This window comes from Bubalus bubalis, chromosome 3 (assembly GCF_019923935.1).
Source record: "Bubalus bubalis isolate 160015118507 breed Murrah chromosome 3, NDDB_SH_1, whole genome shotgun sequence".
Lineage (NCBI taxonomy): Eukaryota > Metazoa > Chordata > Mammalia > Artiodactyla > Bovidae > Bubalus > Bubalus bubalis.
Window position 1 is genome coordinate 27,351,172 of NC_059159.1, and position 27,987 is coordinate 27,379,158.

Consider the following 27,987-nt stretch of genomic DNA (forward strand, 5'->3'; position numbering starts at 1 on the left):
TTCCACAGTATCTGAAAATATCCTCCTTAGTCATTTGAACTCAGTTTCTTTTTTGCCTTCACAAACTAGAAGAGATGCATAACTGTATCTCTAGTAACCAATCAGTTTCTACCAGTGAGGAGCTGTGGATGGTGCAAAGAGAGGAACTACTCTTACCTGGTACGCTTGATATACACAGAACATGAGAGTTACAAACAGTGAAGCTGTCTAGGATGTTGCCTGGTTGAACAGCATCAATAATGATAACTTTTGTAGCTGAATGAGTGCTGGTACAGATCCAGACTAGACTGGATAATTCTTCTTGATTTTTTAACTCCTTCTGTTGTTCCTGCATAGGCAAAGCAAAGCAAATGAATGTTTAAAATGAGATGTGTGCATAAATATTTATATGGCTGTGCTATTACACTAAAGGACACTACTATTTAAAGTTCACTCCCAGATTAGTTAGAAGGCTGAGAGTATAATCACCTTTCAACAATAATTAGCAGACAAAAAACTAGTCGCTAAAGCAGATCGGTGATGAAAACTGTTCTCCACCTTGACTGTGACAGTGGTCTCACAGGTTCACACATCTGTCAAAACCCTTTGAACTGTACTGATTTCGAGTGCATACTTTATTGAATGTAAAATATACTCTAGTAAAACTGACCTAAGAGTGAGGGCGGGGATGAGCAGTAATCAAGGGCATAGTAACCCCAATTAGAAGTTGGACCTAGAAGTAAGTCTGAGACCAAAGAGCTAAAACTATTAGTCTCAGAAACAGGGGCAAATGCCAATGCAAGCACTTACCTTAAGTTCCTGGTCTAACTTGTCTAAGCTATTCTGAGATGCACTTCGCTGTTTACTGCCTTCTGCTTCCAAACCAGCAACATCCTTGTAAAATACACTTGCTCCAACAACAGAACCACCATCTCTGGTCTTCCCACCAGACAAATTGACTCCAACAGCACACCACAGCTTTTTTGGGTTAAAAAAAAAGATGGTATTAAGTCATTTTCTCTCTAAAAATGTTTAGAACTCTTCACATTCCCTTAACAGATGTAATGATTACAAAGACAGGGCTCTAATATTTAAACTATTTCAGTCTAAAACGACAAAATGAGTAACTCTGCCCACAAAAGTAGAATTTAAACTCCTTCTGTTTTAGAAAAAATCCATCAAGACTTAAAGTAATATTACGTTTAATTTCAAGATTACTTTACCTTCATTGATGCATCTTTTTCATCTAGAGGTCTGAGATAGACAGGCACAGGTAAATTTTTCATCTTATTTTCCCCTTGTCCGTTGGTTACCTAATAATTGGGAAGGCGAGAGAAGGACACATGGCGTAAGTCTCATCAAAAGTGAACTTACAGAACCAGAGACATGGGCAAGCATTGCTATAACATATTTACTCTATGAAGTCAAGTTCAAGTTAACTTTGTCTTTCTTACTTGAAAAATGAGCAGAAAATCAAGTGGTAATTAGAGAAAATAAGGGAGCTCAGAAAAAATACACTAATTCACAGACCTGTTAGTACACACATGTGGGTGTGACTGTGTGTGTTGTGTGTGTGTTTTAGGGGTAGGGAGTATGTTCTTAAAAGACGTGAATTGAGTTTTAACAGTTTGAAAGGCTCCATGAGGAAGGCTTCTTTTAATGTTTAAACGATACTATTTTTCTTTTAAATGAAATCTTCAATATTAAAACAGAGTACATTATCTCAAAGTCCCATACTCAACCACCTCCTATGTTGACCCCTCTCCCTCTTCACAGAACTCGGAGGCATTTCTTTTGAACTGTAGGGCTTCAGAAAACAGCCTGAAAACAAAACCACAATCCTTAATGCTTCTCTAAACATGTGCCAAATTCATGCTGCTTGAAACCAGCAGGTTTGGGATGTGTATTTAGAATCTTTCATGCCCAGGCCTACTCCTCTCTCTGCATTTCCCACTAGACGTCCTTACCATATTCAAACATTACCTGTTTGTATTTCTGAGGCAGACTCCAGCCAAAAGCCTGCACTCTACCATCTTCCTTCTGAACATGGGCCTTTACCTGACGATACTGTTCTCTCTTTTGTTCTCTACGTGAGGCTAAACTAGCTTCAGTTCTAAAAGAAAAAGAAATTTCCTTTTTTAATTAAGTGAATATAACAATAGCTTATCTCCCTTCTTCTGCTAAAATAGAATTAAAAAGAAAAAATTACCTTTGTGTCAGTTTACAGATAATATATAATTGAATCCTAACACCTGCGAGGTAGGCTATCATGCTCATTTATAGGCATGAGAGGTTAACTTTCCCAGGTTTATGTACCTAATGAGGAACAGAGTGAGGACAGTAAGCCAACTTCCTCTTGCAACAAAAAGTTTTAGTTGCTCAGTCATGTCAGACTCTTTGCAACCCATGGACTATAGCCTGCCAGGCTACTCTTTCCATGGAATTCCCCAGGCAAGAATACTGGAGTGGGTAGCCATTCCCTTCTCCAGGGGACCTTCCCAACCCAGGGATCAAACCCAGGTCTCCTGCATGGTAGGCAGATTCTTAATCCTCTGAGCCACTAGGGAAGCCCTTTATAGTTCCATCCAAACTCTTACAGCTGATCTGATAAGAGGTAAGAATATTCTCAACTGTTATTTAGAGCATAACCATTAGTCTGGAAAATACTTACTCTTCGCTAAGGAAATCAAAGGCTCTGGACTTATCCCCAGGGAGTTGAGATAAGGTGCTGCTTCTTTTCTTGACGGAAGGCGTAACGTGAGAGGTTGGTGCATTGTACTTCAGATTAACTGGTGGTTCGGGCTTCTTAGTAGTGTTACTTGAGGAGCTGAAAAGTCGGCTGAAACTAAAAGGAAAGAGAGAATGTGTGTGTGCGGTGTGGGTATGTATCACACGCATGCTTAAGAACAAGCCACAATTCTTCACAATTTCCAGAGTTTTTACAATGCAATGAGTTAGAAACTAGCAAAAAGACTTTTTGTAGTAACACATTGGAGCCTTAGCAATAATTCACAGCCAAACTCAGACATTCAGGAAAGAGAAACCATTGCCTACAATGGCAAATCCCTGTTCTTTAATTAGTAACTCTCATAATGAAAGGAAGAAGCTCTTGAGAACAGAGACCTTCTCATAATGAAGAAAGACAGTTCCTTTAGCCAGCCAGTGGTTGTTAAACAGCAAGGTACAGCTGTGTGGTTTGAACAGAAGCTTAGTAAGCAACCTCTAAAAATAGTCATAATAAAGTACTAGAACACATATTACCATTTTACCACACATCTTATACATTTCTTTACTAACCTCAATTTAAGTAACTATTTTTTCACATTCACTCAAAAAGAAAAAAAAAACCTTATTTCTATTAAATAGCAGATTCCTCAAAAAGGGATTAAGTTTTAAACACAATAAAAGCATAGTACTTCTGGCACAAACACAGTTCAAGTCCAAAGCACAAACATACACACACTACTCAACCCCCACGAACACTATCTTCGCTCTCCAAATTTTCTTACAATCACACAACCAATGAATCAGTAAGTTATTTAATGGGGATCTAGGAAATCATCAACTCTAAAAATAATTCCCCATTATTCTATTTAATTGAGCAGAGGATGCCACCAAATGCACAACCAACATGATGCAGCTTACGATAACACTAATTTTTTTGTCCTCAAGAACAGCCTTACCGAGCTGGCATACTACATACCAAAAAGAAAAAGTACAGTTTATCAAAATGAATCTTTGATATATGGCAAAACCAATACAATATTGTAAAGTTAAAAAATAAAATTAAATTAAATTTAAAGAAAAAAAAAAGAAACTGCATAAAAAAAAAGTAGTTTAGCTATATACCCTAATTTAAAAAGGAAAGTAAGAAGAAAGAAATCATTTGTGAAAACAGATTGATTCTAATCTTCTTTGTCTCAGAGTGCTGCTATCTAATGTCTTCATGTGACTTTAGATACTTACAACTGCCAAATGCTTGACCTTTTCTTCTCCTGCATGGCTGGATTTTCTCTTGACGCACTACATGGAAAGGGAAAAGGAAAGAGAAGGAGGGAGAGAGATGAAATGAATGTGTCATCAGTGAGACGGTCTAGCTTTCTATCTAAACAACCAGGGACCCAAGAAGCTCATGAAATACATGGAGAATCAACAAGTTTAATAAAAAATTACTCTGACCTATATGTGTCAGTCAGTCTGTTAAGGCCAACACAACTAATAATACTGAAATCCCATCCCTTCCTCAAGAGCTCAGACTACTTATAGAGAAAAAATTGCTATCTGTGCAGGACAGACAACCAACAAGCCTGAATGTTAATGTTTAAATTTTTATTGATGAGATATCCTCCAACTTTCCTTCTTATTAGGTTGGTACAAAAGTAATAGCAGGGTTGCATTGTTGAAACTTGCTGTTTGATATTGGAATACATTCTTAAATAAATGTGGTCATGTTATACATTATTTTAATGTGCATTTCTTGCTTTATGCTTTTTTGTTAATGACTTTTTACTGTTTATCTTATATTTATTTTGGACTAGGGAAATGATATTAGACAAAAAGCAAATTCGAGTGACTTTTTTATTCGAGTTCAAAATGGGTCGTAAAGCAGCGGAGACAACTCGTAACATCAACAATGTATTTGGCCCAGGAACTGCTAATGAACACAGTGCAGTGGTGGTTCAAGAAGTTTTGCAAAGGAGACAAGAGCCTTGAAGATGAGGAGCATAGTGGCTGGCCATCGGAAGCTGACAACGACCAACACAGAGCAATCACTGAGCTGATTCTCTTACAAGCACATGAGAAGTTGCCGAGGAATTCAACGTCAACCATTCTATGGTCATTTGGCATTTGACACAAACTGGAAAGGTGAAAAAGCTCGGTAAGTAGGTGTAACATGAGCTGGCCAAAAATCAAAAACATGGTCATTTTTAAGTGTTGCCTCCTCTCATTCTGTGCAACAACGATGAACTATTTCTCGATGGGATTGACATGCAACGAAAAGTAGATTTTATATGACAACTGGCGACAGACCAGTTCAGTGACTGGACTGAAAAGAAGCTCCAAATCACTTCCCGAAACCAAACTTGCACCAAGAGAAAAAGTCATGGCCACTATTTGGTGGTTTGCTGCCAGTGTGATCCATTACAGCTTTCTGAATCCTGGCGAAACCATTACATCTCAGAAGTATGCTCAGCAAATCAATGAGATGCACTAAATACTGCAACGCCTGCAGCCAGTATTGGTCAACAGAAAGGGCCCGATTCTTCTCCATGACAACACCTGACGGCATGTCACACAACCAATGCCTCAAAAGTTGAACAAACTGAAGTTTAGTATCATCCGCCATATTCACCTGACCTCTGGCAAACTGACTACCACTTCACTCATCTTGACAACTTTCTGCAGGAAAAGTGCTTCCACAACCAGCAGGATGCAGAAAATGCTTTCCAAGAGTACGCTGAATCCTGAAGCACAGATTTTTACACTACAGGAATAAACAAACTTATTTTTCATTGGCAAAAATGTGTTGACTGTAATGGTTCCTATTTTGATTAATAAAGATGTGTTTGAGCTTAGTTATAATGATTTAAAAGTCACAGTCTGAAACTGTAATTACATTTGCATCAACCTAATATTAAAATACTGCATTGTAAATCTCTGTCTCTATAAAGATATTATTTGTCTTTTATTTCCAGTTCTCAAAAACTAGCTTGTAACTTTATTGTTCTAATGGGTCACTTTTCATAGGACTAACTTTTTCACTGCTGAAAAGCTGACCAGGAAAGAAAATAAACTGGACTGATTAGGTAATTAGGCAAATTTTTTTTTTTTTTTAAAGGGCACTGCAAACTGCTTTAGTATGGCTGTAAGGATTTTGCCATCACTGTCAGAGCTCCCTTTTCTGGTTTTTTTTTTTTTTTTACTAATTTTAAAACATCTTTTAATTCAATGGAGAAAGTTACCATTTTTTTTTCACTTGTTGACTACCATTTGGCTGTGAAAATTAAAAATAGTAATAAAAAGTGGAGCCTGACTATATGTCTCAGTTGTTAAACTATTTACTTATTATTTATTTAAAGTCTCTTTATTAAAAGAAGGTGTTTAAGAACATATTTGTTAGTATATTGGTTTCTTTGTCCAATAAATAAAGATAAGATACTAATCAGGCTTCCCTGGTGGCTCAGTGGTAAAGAATCCACTTGCCAATGCAGGAGACGTGGGTTCGATCCCTAGGTTAGGGAAGATCCCCTGGAGGAGGGCATGGCAACCCACTCCAGTATTCTTGCCTGGGAAATCCCATGGACAGAGGAGCCTAGTGGGCTACAGCCCCATTGGACTGCAAGAGAGTCAGGTATGACTTAGTGACAAAAACAACAAGACACACTTATCTTCTTCCTTCTTAGCAGTTATAGGCAATTGCAACTTTTGAAAACTGTGAATGTGCTATATAAAATGTTTCATTTGTTACTATTAAGTAAAGGATATAATCATAAGGAAGTACAAGTGGTGGTTAGAAAATACTTTCATAAAGTTTAAAACAATGGGTCAGTATGTACTGTTACTGGTAAACCTGATGTGACTATCCAAACTGAAAAATATGGGCAAATTAGGGGGCAATTAGTTTACAAACTTTTCATGAACTCTTTAAAATGGAAGTAACAAACACTGTTACTGAGGATATGACCATTAGAGGGCAGCATTAATAAGTAAGATCCAACTGACAAAGGTGTCAATGGAAGGTTGCTTTTATACAGGACTAGTCAGAAAGAAAAAAAAAAATCAGGACTATTTTACAGGAAGACATCGAGTAAGAATGATTTTGTTTCTTATGTTGAAAATGAAAATTTTATCTCTTCCTGACATTATTGCAAAAGTAGTGTCAGTTTCTATATTCTTTTAAAAAATGACTGATGAAAGAAATGTTCACATATTGAGGTATGGAGAAGTATTCTGGCTTATACATCCTTTAACTGAAATGTTATGCTAACTTAAATGCCTATTTGTGGACTATCAAACATATATTATACATATGCTTTAACTATTAAAGAAAAGGGTGCACTGACCAGAAGTAAAGAATGTCTATGTTAAAAAAATAAAAGATGAAATGCCTTCCTTCCTGGGACACCAATGCTGATACTCAGTCTTTTGATGGTAAGACTCCCTTTCCAGGTGGCAAGGCCATACTGCCTTACCGTGTACACGCTGATCTGGTGTTTTAGAAACCCTGAAGCAATGTTTCCCTGACTTGGTTGATTTTGCTTGTTCTGACAAGATATAAAAGTGAGCTGAAAACCACACATCTGTCAGTTATCAGAGAGGCTCTCTCCCAGGTTACAGTCCTCCATTTGGCACCAAAAAAACTTCCATTTCAATTACAGATTGTCTACTGATTATTTTCGTGGACAGACTACTCAACTGCCTTTGAGAGGTTGTGGGAATATCCTCCAAGAGGCTCTACTGGCCCAAAAGGCACCCACTTCCATCACATTCTGTTTCTAATTGCCAGTGTTTCTTTAGACCTTTCCTAGTAAACAGAGCAAGGGCTTGGATCCCCAAGGGAAGACTCCAGTTGTGAACGAAGAAATGAATATTAGTAAACAATCAGAAACCTAATAAACAATAAGTAGAAAAACACCAGAGGTACTTCTCATACAAACCGAATCATCTCTGTCCATCGAACAGCTTCCTGAAGCTCCATCAATCTCTCTTTATATTGGTTTCTCTCCATTAGAACTCGGGCCATTTCTACTCTAGTAAACCGCTTCCTTTGGGCTGTGGGAATATCACTCTATAACGAAAAGAAGACTGCAGATCACTCTGGGAGCCTGTATCTGTTTTGGTCTTATAGCTCAGACTTAGGTAAAAATTTTAATTTGACTCCTTAATTTTAATATATTAACTTACAGAAAACTGGTCTTACAAAAATAAAATCAATAAAGAGAAACAATTACTTATGACTGAAAAGTAGATGATAAAATTTCTAAACAAATACAAGTATCTGAATATATTATAAAGGAAATAAATACAAAGAATAGTGCAGATTTTGAAGGAAACTAAAAAAAGCTGTTATCTCTATAGATTTAATATGCTCACCTGGAAATGCTGTTATCACAACAGTATCTTAAATTCATGTTCTATATAACAAATGCTAGTTATTCAAAAATTAGTTACAAGTAAGTTCCAAAAGGCGTACATTTATCTCAAACAACCAATCTATACACATACTCAACGCCACCAAAAAGTATGAACACCTGTTGGCTAGTTATCAAGGTACCCAATGCTGGGAGTCACTAAAACACGAAAAGAAATATAAAATAAATGTAAGATGGAGATAACTGTATTAACTAGAACTATTATTAGGGAAGGTAAGGAATATGAGTATGGTCAGATCCCAAAGGGAGTTGTTCAAACTTCCTTCTACTGCTGATTTCTTTCCAAAGGCTCTCCTAGAAAGGAAGGTTGGTTTAACTACTGGGCTTTTGTTTTGCTAAGTGGAGTATGCACATTTTGAATCAAAGCTGAAAGGCATGGGACAGTAAGATAAGAGCTGAGCTTAGCCTTCAGTTTCCTCCTTCATCCTCTGGCCATAGAACCTGACCTCTCCTTTAAAAAAAAAAAGTCAAACAGCATATGAGTAAAGGATTTTGAGTTTGCAACACAGCAACCCCACTACTAGCTATATACTCTGGAAAAATTAGGAGACTCTCACTGCAATGTTCATTACAGCACTGTTTGCAGTACTAAAAAGCTGAAAATAACCAAAATATTCATTTACAGAAAAACAAATACATAAATTATAGTACGTTGATATAATGGGATATTATAAAGCAGTGAACATGAATGAATTATATACCACTATACAACTAGGGTAAATATAAAAAACATAATATTGAAAAAAAAGCAAGTCTTCAAGACGAAATACATATAAAACACAAAAACAATGAAAATCAAACCATAGCTAATAGAGATACATACGTGTGTGATACAATAAAATTATTTTTCTTTCAAGTTAATAAAATGGTAAGTATAGGATAGTAGTATCCTCCAGAGGGAAGAGCATAGCATAGCTTCAATGTTTGATAACGTCTTAGTTCTTAAACAGTGGGTTCATAATGTTAATTTATTATGTTAATGTTATTACATAACCTACATATACAGCATATATTTTAAATCTATCAAATATCATATAAAAGCACAAATAAGAGATTGAAGGGGGCACCAAACAATCATTCTGATCAGGACATCCATATGTCTCAAGTCTGATACTTAAGCAGCAAACACCTATTATAGGGATGATAACCTAGTTAACAACAGAATAACTAGTATGCTAACACTGGCAAGAAGTTCATATTTATTCTTTTGTATTTATATGTTGAAAACAATATGGGCTAATTGCTTATAAAGTTGATAGACATCTTTTTAATACCATTAAATTTTTTATTACTAAAGCTTTCATATATTTCTAAGTTAAAATTGCAAACAAAACAAACAACAAACAAAAAAAACTCCAAAATGCTCCAGCTAGCTCTTGAGCTTGAACATGCAAACACAAGTGAGAGTACAAAGCCACAGAGGAAAACTGAGAACATGCAGAGCTAGAAAGCTTACCACCTGGATAGTACACAGGAGCATGATCTATCCTATTCATGATCACAAACGTGATTATGACTTTTTGACACCACCCTTATGGCAGAAAACGAAGAACTAAAGAGCCTCTTGATGAAAGTGAAAGAGGAGAATGACAAAGTTGGCTTAAAACTCAACATTTAGAAAACTAAGATCATAGTACCTGGTCCCATCACTTCATGGCAAATAGATGGGGAAACAAAGGAAACAGAGACAGACTTTATTTTGGGGGGGGGGGGAGGGGGGCGGCTCCAAAATCACTGCAGATGGTGACTGCAGCCATGAAATTAAAAGACGCTTGCTTCTTGGAAGAAAAGTTATGACCAACCTAGACGGTATATTAAAAAGCAGAGACATTATTTTGCCAACAAAGGCCTGTCTAGTCAAAGCTATGGTTTTTCCAGTAGTCATGTATGGATGTGAAAGTTGGACTGTGAAGAAGGCTGAGCCCCGAATAATTGATGCTTTTGAAGTGTGGTGTTGGAGAAGACTCTTGAGAGTCCCTTGGCCTGCAAGGAGATCCCATCAGTCCATCCTAAAGGAAATCAGTCCTGAATATTCATTGGAAGGACTGATGCTGAAGCTGAAGCTCCAATACTTTGGCCACCTGATGTGAAGAACTGACTCACTGGTAGAGACCCTGATGCTGGGAAAGATTGAAGGCAGGAGGAGAAGGGGATGACAGAGGATGAGATGGTTGGATGGCGCTGCCGACTCAATAGACATGAGTGTGAGTAAACTCCGAGTGTTGGTGATGAACAGGCAGGCCTGGCGTGCTGCAGTCCATGGGGTAGCAAAGAGTTGGACACAACTGAGTGACTGAACTGAACTTTCATCTTTAAAGTGATATATCCAAAGCTTAATTAACAAGATATCCCCAAAATACCAGAATGTGGCAAGGTAAGAAAAACAAGTTCAAAATTATAAACCTACATCATCATCATCTTTTGCTTTTTGCTTTGCATCTTCAACTTCTGCACGAGCTCTAGTAGAGGGGGGAAAAAACAAAACGTTATTCAAGTTGACTTCAACTTTGTAAAGAATAGAGAATAGGTCAAAAATTTTAACTACCGTTAAATGATTATTTTTCTTTTTTCAAACAGAGTATTTATCTGCTTTCATTTAAGGGAACATTATTATAGCACTGTTGTCAGAAAACCAGGTATTAAAGAAAAATAATGAATGTTTACAGTTTCCTGATTAGCAATATCTGAACAGTCTAACTTCTTTCACAATCATGACATACACAAAAAATTGTAATAGTCAATAAATGGGAGGGTCTGTTCAGAGTAGACGCAATCAGCCAGGCACTTAACCCTATCCCAGGCAGTTCTGTGTCCTTTGTGACTTGAGAGGACTAGAGGTAGCAGTCTTGTTATAATCCTGGTGGTACACTGGCAATGCTTGTTTGGTTTAGAACAACATTGTAAAAACTTACTTCCTAAGCTCTTCTTCCAATTCTTTGTTCTTTTCCTCCAGCTTCAGCTTGGCTTGTTTCACAGCCTCCAGCTCCCCTTGCAGCACATCTTTCTCACAGGTAAGTTCATCTACTTTTGCTATCAAGTCATTCTTCACTACATTCAAGGCATTTCTAAGAAACACATATTTAAAAAGCACCATTACAAATAAATATTCTATCTTTAAGCTTATTTCTCTTGTAGACTAAAGTAACTACAATCAAAAAGCTAAATAATAATTGAATGCTTCAGAGATACTCTATCTGATGTTGTCTGCAGGTTTAAAAAAAAAAAAGCCCACAAAGTAACAGCCTGTTTTTACTTTTCCCACTTAACCAAAGAATAAATAGATAAGGCAAGGCAGACCACCAAATTATTAAAAGTCAGAATTAAGATTAAATTTATAGCAGCCATAAAGGTATTATTCTTAATAACTTCTGAAACAATACTACACAGGACACATTCAGAAGATTAAGAGAAAGGCATGGACACTTGTAGGGTAAAAGGAGATCAGAATCTGTTTATGGAAAAAAAAAAAAAAAACCCAGAGCAATGAAACCTATCTATTAGTGAAATTAGGTCCCATTAACTATCTGCTTGGAGAAGGCACTGACGACCCACTCCAGCACTCTTGCCTGGAAAATGCCATGGACAGAGGAGCCTGGTAGGCTGCAGTCCGTGGGGTCGCTGAGTCAGACACGAGCGACTTCACTTTCACTTTTCACTTTCATGCACTGGAGAAGGAAATGGCAACCCACTCCAGTGTTCTTGCCTGGAGAATCCCAGGGACGGGGGAGCCTGGTGGGCTGCCGTCTATGGGGTCGCGCAGAGCGGACACGAGTGAAGCGACTTAGCAGCAACAGCAACTATCTGCTTGTGTACATGTGTATGCACAAGGCCATACACAGAGAAGGGGAGGAGATAGGGTAGTAACTCTGCATTTGTACTGTGTTAAATTAAAGATGTGACATTGATATGGATGAGAAGAAAATTCAGTATCTCTTGTTACCTGTTAAATTCTGTATATACTTACTTGGTTTCCAATAGTTGTGTATTTTCCAATATGAGATTTTCAACTTCACGACCCATTCCTATCAAGGAAAAAAAGATAAAAACTTTGAAAATTAATTGATTAAAACTATATATGTAGACTTAAAACAAGCTATAGTCACAAATTTTATTTTAACATTGTATCTGTCCCTCAATAATCTCATTTTGTCTATAATTTCATTTTTATATGTTTACTTGCATACATTATAAAATTATAATTATCAACCACAGAACAAAGCTAAAGCTTTTCTTAAGTCTGTACTTTGCTTCTCCTAGATAGTATTCCAAAACAGTGAAGACTTTTCTGCCAAATATTTTAAAAAGTAACAGTATTTAGTGGGGAAAAAAGAATAGCATTAATATGGATGAAAAATCATTTCTAAATCACACTTGATATTGTAGGCTTTTGCCTAAAAATTAGGTCTTATTAATACAGAACAGGCAGAAACAAGAAACAGAACCCCAACACAGATGAAACCTTACCAAAGAAATTATGGTCTTAAAGCCCATGCATTCCATGTAAAGCGAAAACAAAGAACAAGAGATGTTTCATGTGAGAAACAGCATGAAAATAGATACTTAATCCAACAAGTTTTATGCACGACATGAAAGACATTTGAAAGCACAATGTTATGATTTAATGCATAATGATGTGGAAAAGACAGAAATTAAGATGATTTCCTTCATTCATAAGGATGCTCTGATATGTTACTAATTCTTTTATAAAATAAACTTGAATATAATTAGAATGAAAATTCCAGATCAATAATATAAAGGTTCCTTCAAAGTACCCTCTTTGAAACAATGTTTACTTGTCAATTTACAGAATCTTGCTTAATAACTTAATGGGTACTGTAAGGTGGGTGGTAGAATATTCAATGCAAGATCCAACATAGTGATCGTCAGGGAGAAGAAAGCTATTCAGTTTGCGACTTGTAAGGAACTGAAGAAATTAAACCACACACTAGGGAACATACCTCAAAAAGTTACAAAAACAAAGCAAAACAAAACACCAACCATTCCATGTTTCATAAGCTAATATTGGAAAATTACATACAGTGGAAGAAATAATATTCATAACCCACCTAAAAAAGGAAATATTTCTAAAGAAAACAACAAAAAATTAAAAGAGCTAACATGTCTCTTTATTTTAAAAAAGAGGTAATATTTCAAATAACTAAAAGATAATTTAAAACTCAACCAACCTGGGAATGCTAGAAGTTCTCTGCTCACTTATGGACTCCTATATTGTCTGTATAATAATTATCTCAGATATTCTCAAAGAACAAAGTACTTCCACCATGAAGAATAAGTACCAGAAATAGTAGCTTATTTAATCATCTACATATCATCGAAAAGCTGAAACTAAACACAAACTAAAACAGTTTCCAAATTCCAATTTTAAAATGAATTTGACAAGATATGTTGAAATATTTGCTTTAAATACTAACGTTAATAAAGCTATAGAGTCAAAAGAAATGGCATTGAGGTTGGGTGAAAAAGGTTTTACAATGACTGTCTGCTAAATTCTCAAGCACATAGGGAGATAAGCATAAAAGCTGAAAAATATATGCGGGGAAAATATAGTTGAGCAGAAAAAAAATGAGAAAGCATTAATGAGAAAAGCAGCCAAGACCACCTAGCTTAAGAAGCTGTAACATTAAAGTATTTAAAAGCATACACACCAGAATATTCCCCTGGGGAAGCAGCCCAAGCAGAAAAATGAATGAGAATCTCAATTAGATTGTTTTCAGAAAGCAAGATCCATACTCATTTATTTCAAAATGAGAGAAAGGAGTCAATAAAATTGAAAAGATGTAGAGAAACCAAACATAGTAAAGTATAAATATCATAAACAGGAATATTTTTGAAATATGTGTTCTATGGAAATCATCTTATAGTTTCTAGAGTTTACACATTTTCAGTGAAGAGTTCTTCTAAAATCTAGCATATAAATTTAAGGCATAACCAATACCATTGTCCAAAATTTTCACTTTGAAATGTATTGATAAAAATGATGACTGTAAGAAAAATGTAACTTGAAGTGGCCACACTTCTATAAATGTCTTCAACTAAGCATAAACTTAGGTGTAACATATTTGGAAAACTTACCCTATTAAAACAAGGAAAAAACTGCCTGACAATTTTAAAAATAAAACACATCTCATTTGTATTTTAGCACTGATTTGCAAGTTAGGTTTATAGATGGGATTCCAGATTATCTGTTGCTTCCTTGAGGAAGTATGCACAATTTTATCTATTTCTGTATGTGCATTTTCCCAAAAGTACACTCCTCTCTTACAAATTCTCCTGTAAAGGAGTTTTAATTTCAAAAGTTAAAGTACAGATTTAGAGGTGAAACAAAACTGTTAGAACTATTTAACAGTCCACTCACTCAGTTGTTGTGCCATGTGCCAAAGACTCAACAGTGAGCAAAAGATATAATTGTCTAGGCCATACTGAGCTTATACTCTAGTCACGGAGGGAGGCACATTAAAAAACTATAATCAAGTATTATGAAGAGTTGCGTAATAAATGTAGTGCTATGGGAATGCTTCCAGACAACTGAGCTTTAACTAGGAGATTGAGGCAGAACTCATAGAGGAGGGTATGCCAGTTAGTTAGAGGCAAGAAGGAGATATAGAAACAGATACATGAATTTTTTTTTTTTTTTAAGGAAGGAGGCAAAAAATCCTCATGACTAGTTTTGAGGGAAGTGAGAGAGATTTAGGATGGAGAAATGAGTTGATGGTGAGGTCATTCATTGAGTTAATACATGCTGATATAAGAACAGCCTTGGGGGACATAAAGAAATACGCTGATGAACTGAGTTTTAACTACAAAGCTCTACAAATCATCTTAGAAGTGGTCTAGAGTGCTATTTGGAAGTAACAGTCTGGTGCTATAGAAAAATCTTAGATGGAAAGAAAAAGTTTGGAGCAATGAGCCATGAAAACCCAGAAAAAACAAGAGCAAATAAGACATCCCAAACATGGAAGCAAGCCTGGACTAGGAACATCTGAAAGCTGGGCAGAGAAAGGATCCTGCAAAGACTGAAAAGAAATCATCAGAGGCAGGAAAGAATACAGAGAACTCAGATAAGACAGAACCCAAAGCAAAGACTGTTTAAAGACAAATGTTATTTGAGAAGTCATGTGAAATAACTGAGAAGGAACTGCTGGAGATAGCAAACAAGAAGGCTATTTCTGGGAAGGTTAGTGTGGGGCAGAATGACAGACTGCAGTCACACGAGGCGCAAGTGAGGCTAGGGAAATCCTGCCTGTTAAAAGCAGACACACTTTCAAGAAGTCTGTTTCATTCACTGGTATATCAATCTAGAATAGTGCCAGGCACATAATAGACACCTGCCTCACTGATACTGCTGCAAAAAACCATGGCTGGAAATGGGAGGAGAGTCCTCTGGTGGAAAGGTACTAAAGATATGGAGTCAAAAGAGGGCAGTAGTTTTATTTTAAAATGGTAAAGACCAGAACATGTTTAAATGATAACAGGAAGAAGTTAGTTAAAATAGTGAAACTGAAAAAATAAAATTTAACCAATAGTAAGAAAATTAAAGAAAATCTCAAGAATAGGATGAATTAATGTATGATTCACAAGTTCTAGAATGTGGCCATGGGGGGTAAGTGACAAAAGTGAATGGAGAAAACAATCACTGGAAATAAAGTCAAAGAATGAGATATCAATCAAGATAAAGGACAAACTGTGGGGGATTATCTTTTTTAAACTATTAAAATTTGAAGAATGTAATCTAAAACTGAGTACATGCATAATGATTACAAAGACCAGGGAAGAGTTTTACAATAACACAGTAACTGTAAAATGAATAATGAGTTATAGAAATGGACTTATTTATCAACTGAAGACAAGTTAAGGAACTTTGGGAATCAATTTTACCAGTTTAACCATGTTCCAGTTCGTGAGTATTACAATGCAATTACTATTGCTGAATAAAACAGAAGAGAAGCCAAGGAACAACTACGTGCATTGGAGGTTTCATTTAATATTTTTGACCAAAAGTATTCATATAGGCTTAAATCACTTAAGGTAATATATGAAAACTTCAAATCTGGAACATTTTCCAGGTAAATATATAAATATCTGCAAAAGGGCTGAAAAGAGAGTACTTTACAGTTTATTTCTTTTTTTCAAAGTGGAAAGGAAATCCAGATTTTGTTTTAAGCCATTTATTATGCTTAATTTTCTGACTTAAAGAATGGAAACTTTGGGAAAAATATTTGATTTAAGAGATGACAACTATTTCTAAACTTTATGTGGCTTCTTACATCTTTACAAGGAAGTTAAGTTTAGGGCCACCAACCTCAATAATGATATTATTCAATACTGGATTATAAGGAAGCAGAGGGTAAAAAGTACTTCAGTCTGGCAAATTACAAAGGGGAAGCATGAAGGAATTTTTTGAGAGGTGATATATATTAATTCTGGTGGTGGCTCTACAATTCTATGCATTTGTTCAAACAAAAAACTGTGCTTTACTATATATAAATTTGAGAATGTGTTTGAACATTAAAAATTCTTTTTTCTAACTTTTTTTTACATCTGTTCCTCAATTTTGGCAGGAAATCAGTTTCTTATATCAAATCTTAAAAGGAACTTTTCATGCACAATTTAATGTTAACAAAGTTAGAGCATAAATTTAAATGTAAAAATGGAGTGCTTCTTAAGAATTAATCCTTAAGATATCCTTGAAAAATCCAAGTTCATTCAAAGCTTCCAATGTTTTACTTAGTGGTGGGAGTCTATACCTAACTAAGTTTATTAATGTACTTTCAATCTCTCTTACTTAAATAAGCCTATGGGCTCTGTGTAGACAGAAACTGTGTTTCCTTCAAAAAGTACTTACTGAGGACATAACTGGTAATCAATGAATTTGACATAAATGAATGCAAGCAACACCTCTCTGTATCCACAAGATTGACAAACAAGCACCTTTTAAGAACCGTGTAATCTATACCGAATTACTAAGGGATACAAAAATGTTTGGAGACCAGAATCCATTCCAAAGGCATAGATTTTTAATACTATAATGTATTAAATGTCTATAAGGTCTTAAGTTATAAAGAAAGGCACATCAAAGCTAATTGACAGGAGTCAGATTCATGTAAACTTTTTTTTTTTTTTTGACCTCATGGTGCAACTTGCAAGATCTTAGTTTACTGACTAGGGACCGAACCTATGTCCCCTGCAGTGGAAGTACAGAGTCTTAACCATTGGACCCTCAGGAAAATCTCATTCATGTAATTATTGTTCAAAGAAACTTTAAAGATCACTTAGAGCAGTTGAAAACTTTTTGTGTAAAGGCCCAGATGGTGATTATTTTAGGCTTTGTAAACCACATAATCCCTGTTAGGGACAACTTAACTCTGCTATTGTGGGGCAAAAGCAACTACTATTTGTGGTTGTCTGTGTGGGTGTCTGTCTGTGTGTGTGTGTGTGTGCATGTGTGTGTGTTCCATCCTGACCAACTCTTTGAGACCTATGGACTGTAGCCCACCAGGCTGCTCTATCCATGGGATTTTCCAGGCAAGAATACTGGAGTGGTTTGCCATTTCCTCCTCCAGGGGATCCTCCTGACCCAGGGACTGAACCTGCATCTCTTGCATTGCCAGGCAGATTCTTTACCACTTACCACCTGGGAAGCCCAAAATCAAAGATAAAACGTTTTTTCAAAAAAAAAAAAAAAAAAAAGTGTGGCTGTGTCCCAATAAAACTTTATTTGTACACACAAATAATCCAGGAGTTGCAGCCTATCCAACCCCTGAATTAGAGCTCAAGTCTTTCTTTTTATACACAAAGAAACTAATGCCCAGAGAGGTTAAGATATTTGGCAAAGGTCATTCACTCCCTGGTGGCTCAGCGGTCAAGAATCTGCTTGCCAATGCAGGAGACCAGGGTTCAATCTATGCATTAGGAAGATCCCCTGGAGAAGGAAATGGCAATCCACTCCAGTATTCTTGCCTGAGAAATCCCATGGACAGAGGAGCCTGGCGGGCTATAGTCCATGGGGTCACAAAGAGTCAGACAAGACTTAGCGGCTGAACAACAACAACAAACCAGATCAATAGTAGAAGAGCCAAATACAGTATCCTTTTCAAACCAGATAATCTTCAACAACACAAACTCTAACATATTTCTCAAGAAGCTAAAACAGAATACTCTGAAATCTCAGAAAAGTCAAGTGAATTTAATGAACTCTATTTAAGCCAGGAAGTAACTATCCATCAATCCATAAAATCTATACATCTATATATAACCACATGTATACATATATCACTGAGTTTCTTATATGTAATACTGTTCTCAGAACATAGCAGGAAGGAGTTCAATAAATTGTGTATGTGAATTCAAAATACAAACTAAAAAGTAATTCAATTCTAAATGCATCCATATGCAAAGACATTTTCATTTAAAACTTTCATGACTTCAAAGAATACATTCCTACTAATTGCTTAAAAGCACAATAACCCTGCCCCACTGGACAGTTAGGGACTTTTTTTTTTCTTAAGTGTATTTGTGGTTGTGCTGGGTCCTTGATGTGCGGGCTTTTCTCTAGTTGCGGGCGAGCAAGGGCTATCCTCTAGCTGTAGTGCACAAGCTTCTCACTGTGGTGGCTTCTCTTGCTGTGGAGTACGGGCTCTAAGGCACACGGGTTTCAGCACTTGCGGCATGGGGGCTCAGTAGTTGCGGCCCCCAGGCTCTAGAACAGGCTCAGTAGTTGTGGTGCACAGGCTTAGCTGCTTTGTGGCACATGGGATCTCCCCAGATCAGAGATCAGACCAGGGTCTCTTGCATTGGCAGGCAGATTCTTTACCACTGAGTCGTCAGGGAAGCCCCAGTTAGGGACATTTTTAAGAAATGTTCCATTATATCATTTAAAAAATCTATTTTTAAAACAGTATGATACTATTTCAGATAAACTATCATACCTAGTAAATCTGCTCCTTCATCCACATCTCCAATTAGACCTGAACCAGCTGAAGACAGTTCTTCAAAGAGAGATTCTGTATTGCGATCAAAAGCTTTGTTCTCTATGCCTTTGGTGGGAGTGCTAGGCAACAAAAACAAAACCAAATCAACAGATATGTCAAAGATGTTTTTAACAGTGCAAAATGAACACAAAAGGCTAAGTTACATAAGAATTTTTAACCTGTAATATTTAATATAAAATATAATTTAAAAGACTTTCTCACAGGTTCCCTAAGAAATTTTCATTATATTCCACGGAGAGAACTAGTGAAGAAAATACAGAATGTTTTTGTGGTCAGATCCTAGCAGACACAAACAAAACCAGCAGCTAAGAGAGAGCACTATTCTGCATTGTTCAGGCGGTGGTCTAAGTCCTTTCCTAGATTACCTTGTTAAAACTACATCTGCTCTACAAAAGAGCTACTGCTCTTATCACAGCTTTACAGAAGAGCAAACTAAAGAGGTTATGGAATTTGCCAAAATCATCCAGCAAATGAGTCAAACAGGCAGAACTCAAACCTAGGCAACCAGGCTTCAGAATCCATGATCTTTACCATAATCTATGTTATCTGGATATAAACTGCAACGGCCATTTTATTTCTCTTTTAAGGGCAACTTGGCACGATCTACTAAAATTTGAAATGCAAATACCCAGCGACCAAGGACTTGATGTCTAAAATACTCCTACAGGGAATTCCCTGGTGGTCCACTGGTTAGGACTTGGCACTTTCACTGTGGTGGCCCAGGTCAGGGAACTAAGATCCTGCAAGCACTGTGGTATGGGGAAAAAAGATTTTTTTTTTAATAAAAAATCCTACAAAAGCTGTCACAAGAAGGCAATTATGTATGTAAAAGGATGGTCAGAGCAGCAAAAGTTGAAACAACCTAAGTGATCATTAAAAGGGCACAGATGAAATAAGTTACATATACATCTAAAAGTTTAACATTTTAACTTTAAAAACATTAAAATAGAGCTTCAAAAATGAAAGAAACCCATTATAATGAGGTGCTTCTAAAAAGCAAGTTGCAATGCAGTGCATGTAGGCCCTTTTTGAAGCGGTATGGGGGAATAGGGAAACGTGAGTGTCTAAGCATTCATGTGACATTAACAGAGAAAAGTCTGCACAAGATTTCCAGTTAAATATGGTGCAGATAGTAATTTATCACACAATAATTCAAAAATGCAACTAAAATGACAGTAAAAAGTATCTGCCCACAAGGACAGAGGGAACAGAAAAAGAACCTACAGCAGACACAACATGAACAAAACTCTGTAAGATGGAAAACATGTGGGTAAACACTAGAAACTGATTTAACTGACCAGACTAAGCTGAAACTCAACCCAGCAGTGTTTAGAGAGAAAGTATGCGGCCAAAATTCATGAAAAGCTTAGGAATTGACGTAACCAGCAATCTGCAGACAGAAGTATGCAAGAGAAACATTAAGATAGAGGGATGGGATGAAAGTAAGTACAAGAAGCAGTGTAAGAACCTAAATCCAACCCTCCAGAGTAGTAAGACCTCCCTTTTCCTGGCATTACTCCCTGAACAACCGAAGCCAAGGTCAAATGTTATAGGCAGAAAACTGAAGAATCAATATCATTTACTTGTTGTTCACTCGCTAAAGTCGTGTTTAACTCTTGGTGATCCGAAGGACTGTAGCCCACGAGACTCCTGGACATGGGATTTTCCAGGCCAGTATACCAGAGTGGGCTGCCATTTCCTACTCCAGAGGGTCTTCCCAGCTGAGGTAAAGAACCCGTGTCTCTTAGGCCTCCTGCATTGGCAGGCAGATTCTTTACAACAAACGCCAAAACTCTGTTGTTGTTCAGTTGCTCAGTTGTGTCCAACTCTTTGCAACTCCCTAAGACTGCAGGACATGAGGCTTCCCTGTCCTTCCCTGTCTCTCAAGAGTTTGCTCAAACTCATATCCATTGAGTTGATGATACCATCCAACCATTTTATCCTCTGCTGCCTGCTTCTCCTTTTGCCTTCAATCTTTTCCAGCATCAGGGTCTTTTCCAATGAGCAGTTCTTTGTATCAGGTGGCCAAAGTATTGGAGCTTGAGCTTCAGCATCAGTCCTTCCAGTGAATATTCAGGGTTGATTTCCTTTAGGATTCACTTCTTTGATCTGCTAGTAGTCCAAGAGACTTTTAAGAGTCTACTCTAGCGCCAAAATTCGAAGACATCAGTTCTCCAGGGCTCAGTCTTCTTTATGACCGAACTCGCACATCCATACATGACTACTGGAAAAACCAGAGCTTTGACTATACAGATCTTTGTTGGCAAAGTGATGTCTTTGCTTTTTAACATGTTGTCTAGGTTTCTCATAGCTTTCCTTCCAAGGAACAAAAGTGTTTTAATTTCTGACTGCAGTCACCATCCACACTAATTTTGGAGCCCCCCCAAAATAAAACCCATCACCGCTTCCACTTTTTCCCTTTCTGTTTGCCATCAAGTGATGGGACTGCATGCCATGATCTTAGTTGGATGTTGAGTTTCAACTCAACTTTTTCACTCTCCTCTTTCACCCTCATTAAGAGGCTCTTTAGTTACTCTTCACTTTCTGCCATTACAGGGATATAATCTGCATATCTGCTGTTGATATTTCTCTCAGCAATCTTGATTCCAGCTTGCGATTCATCCAGACCAGCATTTCGCATGATGTACTCTGCATGTAAGTCAAATAGGGTGACAATATACAGCACTGTAGTACTCCTTTCCTAATTTTGAACCTGTCAGTTGTTCCATTTAAAGTTGTAGCTGTTGCTTCTTGACTCACTTACAGGTTTCTCAGGAGACAGGTATGGTGGTCTGGCACTCCCATCTCTTTAAGATTTGCCACAGTTTGTTCTGATCCACACAGTCAAAGGCTTTAGGGTAGTCAGTGAAGCAGGAGTATAGATGTTCTGTTAGGATTCCTTGCTTTCTGTATGATCCAGCTAATGTTGGCACTTTGATCTCTGGTTCCTCTGCCTTTTCTAAACCCAGTTTGCACATCTGGAAGTTTTCAGTTCAGTTCAGCTGCTCAGTTGTGTCCAACTCCTTGCGAACCCATGGACTGCAGCATGCCAGGCCTCCTGGTCCATTACCAATTCCTGGAGTTTACTCAAACTTACGTCCATCGGGCTGGAGATGCCATGCAACTATCTCATCCTCTGTCGTCCCCTTGTCCTCCTGCCTTCAATCTTTCCCAGCATCAGGGTCTTTCCCAATGAGTCAGTTCTTCACATCATGTGACCAAAGTATTGGAGTTTCAGCTTCAGCATCAATCCTTCCAATGAATACTCAGGACTGATTTCCTTTAGGATGAACTGGTTGGATGTGCTTGATATCCAAGGGATTCTCAAGAGTCTTATCCAACACCACAGTTCAAAAGCACCAATTTTTCAGTGCTCAGGTTTCTTTATAGTCCAACTCTCACATCCATACGTGACTACTTGAGAAAACCATAGCTTTTACTAGATGGATCTTTGTTGGCAAAATAATGTCTCTGCCTTTTAATATGCTGTCTAGGTTGATCCTAACTTTTCTTCCAGGGAGCATTTTTTATTTCATGACTGCAGTCACCATCTGCAGTGATTTTGGAGCCCCCAAAAATAAAGGCTGTCACTGTTTCCCCATCTATTTGCCATGAAGAGATGGGACCAGATGCCATGATCTTAGTTTTCTGAATGTTGAGCTTTAAGCCAACTTTTTCACTCTCCTCTTTCATTTTCATCAAGAGGCTCTTTAGTTCTTCTTCACTTTCTGCCATTAAGGTGGTGTCATCTGCATATCTGAGGTTATTGATATTTCTCCCAGCAATCTTTATTGCAGCTTGCGCTTCATCCAGCCCGGAGTTTCTCATGATGTAATCGGCATATAAGTTAAATAAGCAGGGTGACAATATACAGCCTTGATGTTGGAACCAGTCTGCTGTTCTATGTCCACTTCTAACTGTTGCTTCCTGACCTGCATACAGATTTCTCAAGAGGCAGGTCAGGTGGTCTGGTATTCCCATCTTTTTCAGAATTTTCCAGTTTGTTGTGATCCAAACAGTCAAAGGATTTGGTGTAGTCAATAAAGCAGATGTTTTACTGGAACTCTCTTGCTTTTTTGATGATCCAACGGATGTTGGCAATTTGATCTCTGGTTCCTCTGTCTTTTCTAAATCCAGCTTGAACATCTCAAAGTTTAAGGCTCACATACTATTGAAGCCTGGCTTGGAGAACTTTGAGCATTACTTTACTAGTGTGTGAGATGAGTGCCATTGTGTGATAGTTTGAGCATTCTTTGGCATTGCCTTTCTTTGGGATTGGAATGAAAGCTGACCTTTTCCAGTCTTGTGGCCACAGCTGAGTTTTCAAAATTGTTGGCATACTGAGTGCAGTACTTTCACAGCATCATCTTTTAGGATTTGAAATAGCTCAACTGGACTTCCATCACCTCCATAGCTTTGTTCATAGTGATGCTTCCTAAGGCCCACTTTACTTCACATTCAAGGATGTCTGGCTCTAGGTCAGTGATCATACCATTGTGATTATCTGGGTTGTGAAGATCTTTTTTGTATAGTTCTTCTGTGTATTCCTGCCACCTCTTCTTAATATCTTCTGCTTCTGTTAGGTCCATACCATTTCTTTGCCCACCTTTGCATGAAATGTTCCCATGGTATCTCTGATTTTCTTGAAGAGATCTCTAGTCTTTCCCATTCTATTGTTTTCTTCTATTTCTTTGCACTGATTACTGAGGAAGGCTTTCCTATCGCTCCTTGCTATTCTTTAGAACTCTGCATTCAGATGGATATATCTTTCCTTATCTACTTTGCCTTTAGCCTCTCTTCTTTTCTCAGATATTTGTAAGGCCTCCTCAGCCATTTTGCCATTTTGCATTTCTTTTTCTTGGGGATGGTCTTGATCCCTGTCTCCTGTACAACATCGTGAACCTCCATCCATAGTTCTTCAGGCACTAGGTCTATCAGATCTAATCCCTTGAATCTATTTCTCACTTCCACTGTATAATCATAAGGGATTTGATTTAGGTCATACTTGAATGGTCTAGTGGTTTTACCTACTTTCTTCAATTTAAGTCTGAATTTGGCAATAAGGAGTTCATGAGCTGAGCCACAGTCAGCTCCTGGTCTTGTTTTTGCTGACTGTATAGAGCTTCTCCATCTTTGGCTGCAAAGAATATAATCAATCTGATTTCAGTATGGATCATCTGGTGATGTCTATGTGTACAGTCCTCTCTTGTGTTGTTGGAAGAGGGTGTTTGCTATGACCAGTGCATTCTCTTGGCAAAACTCTATTAGCCTTTGCCCTGCTTCATTCTGTACTCCAAGGCCAAATTTGCCTGTTACTCCAAGTATTTCTTGACTTCCTACTTTTGCATTCCAGTCTCCTATAATGAAAAGGACATCGTTTCTGGACTTGAGTTCTAGAAGGCCTTGTAGGTCTTCTTACAACTGTGCAACTTCAGCTTCTTCAGCATTAGTGGTTGGGGCATAGACTTGGATTACTGCGGTACTCAATGGTTTGCCTCGGAAATGAACAGAGATCATTCTGTTGTTTTTGAGACTGCATCCAAGTACTGCATTTCAGACTCTTTTGTTTACTATGATGGCCACTCCATTTCTTCTAAGGGATTCCTGCCCACAGTAGTAGATATAATGGTCATCTGAGTTAAATTCACCCATTCCAGTCCATTTTAGTTCACTGATTCCTAAAATGTCGATGTTCACTCTTGCCATCTCCTGTCTGACCACTTTCAATTTGCCTTGATTCATGGACCTAACATTCCAGGTTCCCTAGGCAATATTGCTCTTTACAGCATCAGATTTTACTTCTATCACCAGTCACATCCACAACTGGGTGTTGTTTATGCTTTGACTCCATCTCTTCAGTCTTTCTGGAGTTATTTCTCCACTGGTCTCCCAGAGCATATTGGGCACCTACTGATCTGGGGAGTTCATCTTTCAGTGTCCTCTCTTTTTGCCTTTTCATACTGCTCATGCGGTTCTCCATACAAGAATACTGAAGTGGTTTGCCATTCCCTTCTCCAGTGGACCACTTTTTGTCAGCACTCTCCACCATGACCCATCCGTCTTGGGTGGCCCTACATGGCATGGCTCGTAGTTTCATTGAGTTAAAGAAGTTTTCAGTTCATGTACAACCAAAACCTAGCTTGAAGGATTTTGAGCGTAACCTTACCACCATGCAAAATGAGCACAAATGTTTGGTATTTTGTACATTCTTTGGCACTGTCTTTCTTTGGGATTAGAATGAAAACTGGCCTTTTCCAGTCCTGTGGCCACTGGTGAGTCTAGATTTGCTGATATATTGAGTACAGTATTTTATCAGCTCCATCTTTTAGCAATTTTAACAGCTCAGCTGGAATTTGATCACCTCCACTAGCATTATTTTTAGTAATGTTCCCTAAGGCCCACTTGACTTTGCACTCCACAATCTCAGGCTCTAGGTAAGTGACCACACCATCGTGGTTATCTGGGTCATTAAGACCTTTTCTGTATATAATTCTTCTGTGTAGTTATGCCATCTCTTTTTAATCTTTTACTTAAGTATGAGCAAAACAGAGAAAAAGCACCAGACATCCAAAGAAAGCTTCCATTATAAAAATTAAAGCCCCAAAGTCATGGACTGTGAAAGGGTACTCAGAATAAAAGGAGACAATGAATGCAAACAGCAGCAAAAATTTGGGGGAAAAAAAAATCACAATAATTTTATTTTCATAATAAAGCTACATCCACAAGAGAATTGTAGGATGTTATAAAAAGTGACCATCCAAGAAAAAGCTTTTAAGGAAAAAAAATGATGACAGTTGAGATATAAAGTTGGGGAAATCATCCAGAAAGTACAACAAAAATAGAAGAGATAGAAAAAAAGAGGGAAAAGGGATTTATGAGTGTCAGTTCAAAATGTTCAGTATCTACCTAATAGTTCCAGAAAGAGAGAAGACAAAGAGAAATAAAGAAAAAAGTTCTCAACTGGAAATAAAAATTTGCAGATGAAACACGTTACTTCAGATACAGAAGAAGACCCCTACATCATCATGAATTTTTAGAAAGGAAAAAACAAAGCAACAACAAATAGGGACAAAGATCCTAAAGCTTACAAAGAATATATATAAAAAAGCAAGAGTCCACATAGCAACACTCCAAACTGACCATGATAATGAATTAATGTCTTCACAATTCTGAAGGAAAACTTACAAAGATTTTCCAATATAGAATTCTGTAGTCAATCAAACTATGAATCATCCCTTTAAATGACATATATCACATTCAAGTTCTCAAAAATCTTAGTTGCAAACAGCCTTCTCCAGAAGGCTAGTAGGAATATGTTGGGCCAAAACAAAGGCATAAGTCAAGAAGCAAGAGGACATGAAGCAGAAGAGCTGGCACACAGAAGATACACATACAATAAAGATAAACACACAAAAAGTAAATACATACACATATAAAAAATACACATACAAAAAAAGATCTTAATGTCCTGGATAACTGCAATGGTGTGATCACTCACCTAGGGCCAGACATCCTGGAGTGCAAAATCAAGTGGGCCTTAGGAGGCATCACTAAAAACAAGGCTAGTGGAGTTGAGGAATTTCAGCTGAGCTGTTTCAAATCCTACAAGATGATGCTGTTAAAGTGCTGCACTCAATATGCCAGCAAATTTGGAAACTCAGCAATGGCCACAGGACTGGAAAAGTTCAGTTTTCATTCCAATCCCAAAGAAGGGCAATGCCAAAGAATGCTCAAGCTACCACACAATTGCACTCATTTCACATGCTAGCAAGGTCATGCTCCAAATCCTTCAAGCTAGGCTTGAACAGTATGTGAACCAAGAACTTCCAGATGTACAAGCTGGATTTAGAAAAGCTGGATTTATGCCTTTGTTTTGGCCAAACATATTCCTAGTAGCCTTCCTGGAAAAGGCTGTTTGCAACAGAGTTTCTAGAGAGAAACCAGAGATCAAATTGCCAACATCTACTGGATCATCAAAAAAGCAAGAGAATTCCAGAAAAACATCTACTTCTGCTTCACTGACTAGGCTAAAGCCTTTGACTGTGTGAATCACAACAAACTATGGAAAATTCTTCAAGAGATGGGAATACCAGACCACCTTATTTGCCTCCTGAGAAACCTGTATGCAGGTCAAGAAGCAACAGTTAGAACCAGACATGAACAACAGACTGGTTCCAAATTGGGAAAGGAGTATGTTAAGGCTGTATATTGTCACCCTGCTTATTTAACTTATATGCAGAGTACATCATGCAAAATGCCAGGCTGGATGAAGCATGAACTAGAATCAAGACTGCTGGGAGAAATATCAATAATCTCAGATATGCTGATGACAACGCCCTTACGGCAGAAAGCAAAGAGGACTAAAGAGCCTCTTGATCAAAGTGAAAGAGAGTGAAAAAGCTGGCTTAAAACTCAACATTCAGAAAACTAAGATCATGGCATCTGGTCCCATCACTTCATGGCAAATAGAGATAGGGAAACAATGGAAACAGTAAAAGACTTTATTTTCAAAAAAAAAAAAAGACTTTATTTTCTTGGGCCCAAAATCAATGTGGGATGGTGACTGCAGCCAGGTGTTTGCTCCTTGGAAGAAAAGCCATGACAAACCTAGAGAGTGTATTAAAAAGCAGAGACATTACTTTGTGGACAAAGGTCCAACTAGTCAAAGCTATGGTTTTTCCAGTAATCATATATGGATGTGAGAGTTGAACCATAAAGAAGGCTCAGCACAGAACTGATGCTTTCGAACTGTAGTGCTAAAGAAGACTCTTGAGAGTCCTGTGAACTGCAAGATCAAATCAGTCAATCCTAAAGGAAATCAACCCTGAATATTCACTGGAAGGACT

General features: G+C 37.5%; 1 protein-coding gene across 9 annotated transcripts in view; it reads right to left on the reverse strand.

Moving 5' to 3' along the window:
• The window catches only part of SPAG9 (sperm associated antigen 9), a 150,997-nt gene that overhangs the window by 25,305 nt on the left and 97,705 nt on the right, over positions 1 to 27,987 (reverse strand). For 6 of the 9 annotated variants that reach the window (XM_044939115.2, XM_044939114.2, XM_044939113.2 and 3 more), the window contains 12 exons: positions 19,079 to 19,200; positions 12,097 to 12,154; positions 11,045 to 11,197; positions 10,540 to 10,591; positions 7,638 to 7,768; positions 3,946 to 4,002; positions 3,663 to 3,674; positions 2,651 to 2,824; positions 1,963 to 2,092; positions 1,203 to 1,292; positions 790 to 957; positions 157 to 328 (listed from right to left, as the gene is read on the reverse strand). In XM_044939115.2, the coding sequence (XP_044795050.1) occupies positions 157 to 328; positions 790 to 957; positions 1,203 to 1,292; positions 1,963 to 2,092; positions 2,651 to 2,824; positions 3,663 to 3,674; positions 3,946 to 4,002; positions 7,638 to 7,768; positions 10,540 to 10,591; positions 11,045 to 11,197; positions 12,097 to 12,154; positions 19,079 to 19,200 (1,319 nt within the window). The remainder of the gene's footprint in view (positions 1 to 156; positions 329 to 789; positions 958 to 1,202; positions 1,293 to 1,962; positions 2,093 to 2,650; positions 2,825 to 3,662; positions 3,675 to 3,945; positions 4,003 to 7,637; positions 7,769 to 10,539; positions 10,592 to 11,044; positions 11,198 to 12,096; positions 12,155 to 19,078; positions 19,201 to 27,987) is intronic. The other 3 variants (XM_006070168.4, XM_006070164.4, XM_006070170.4) reach the window with 1 other exon arrangement.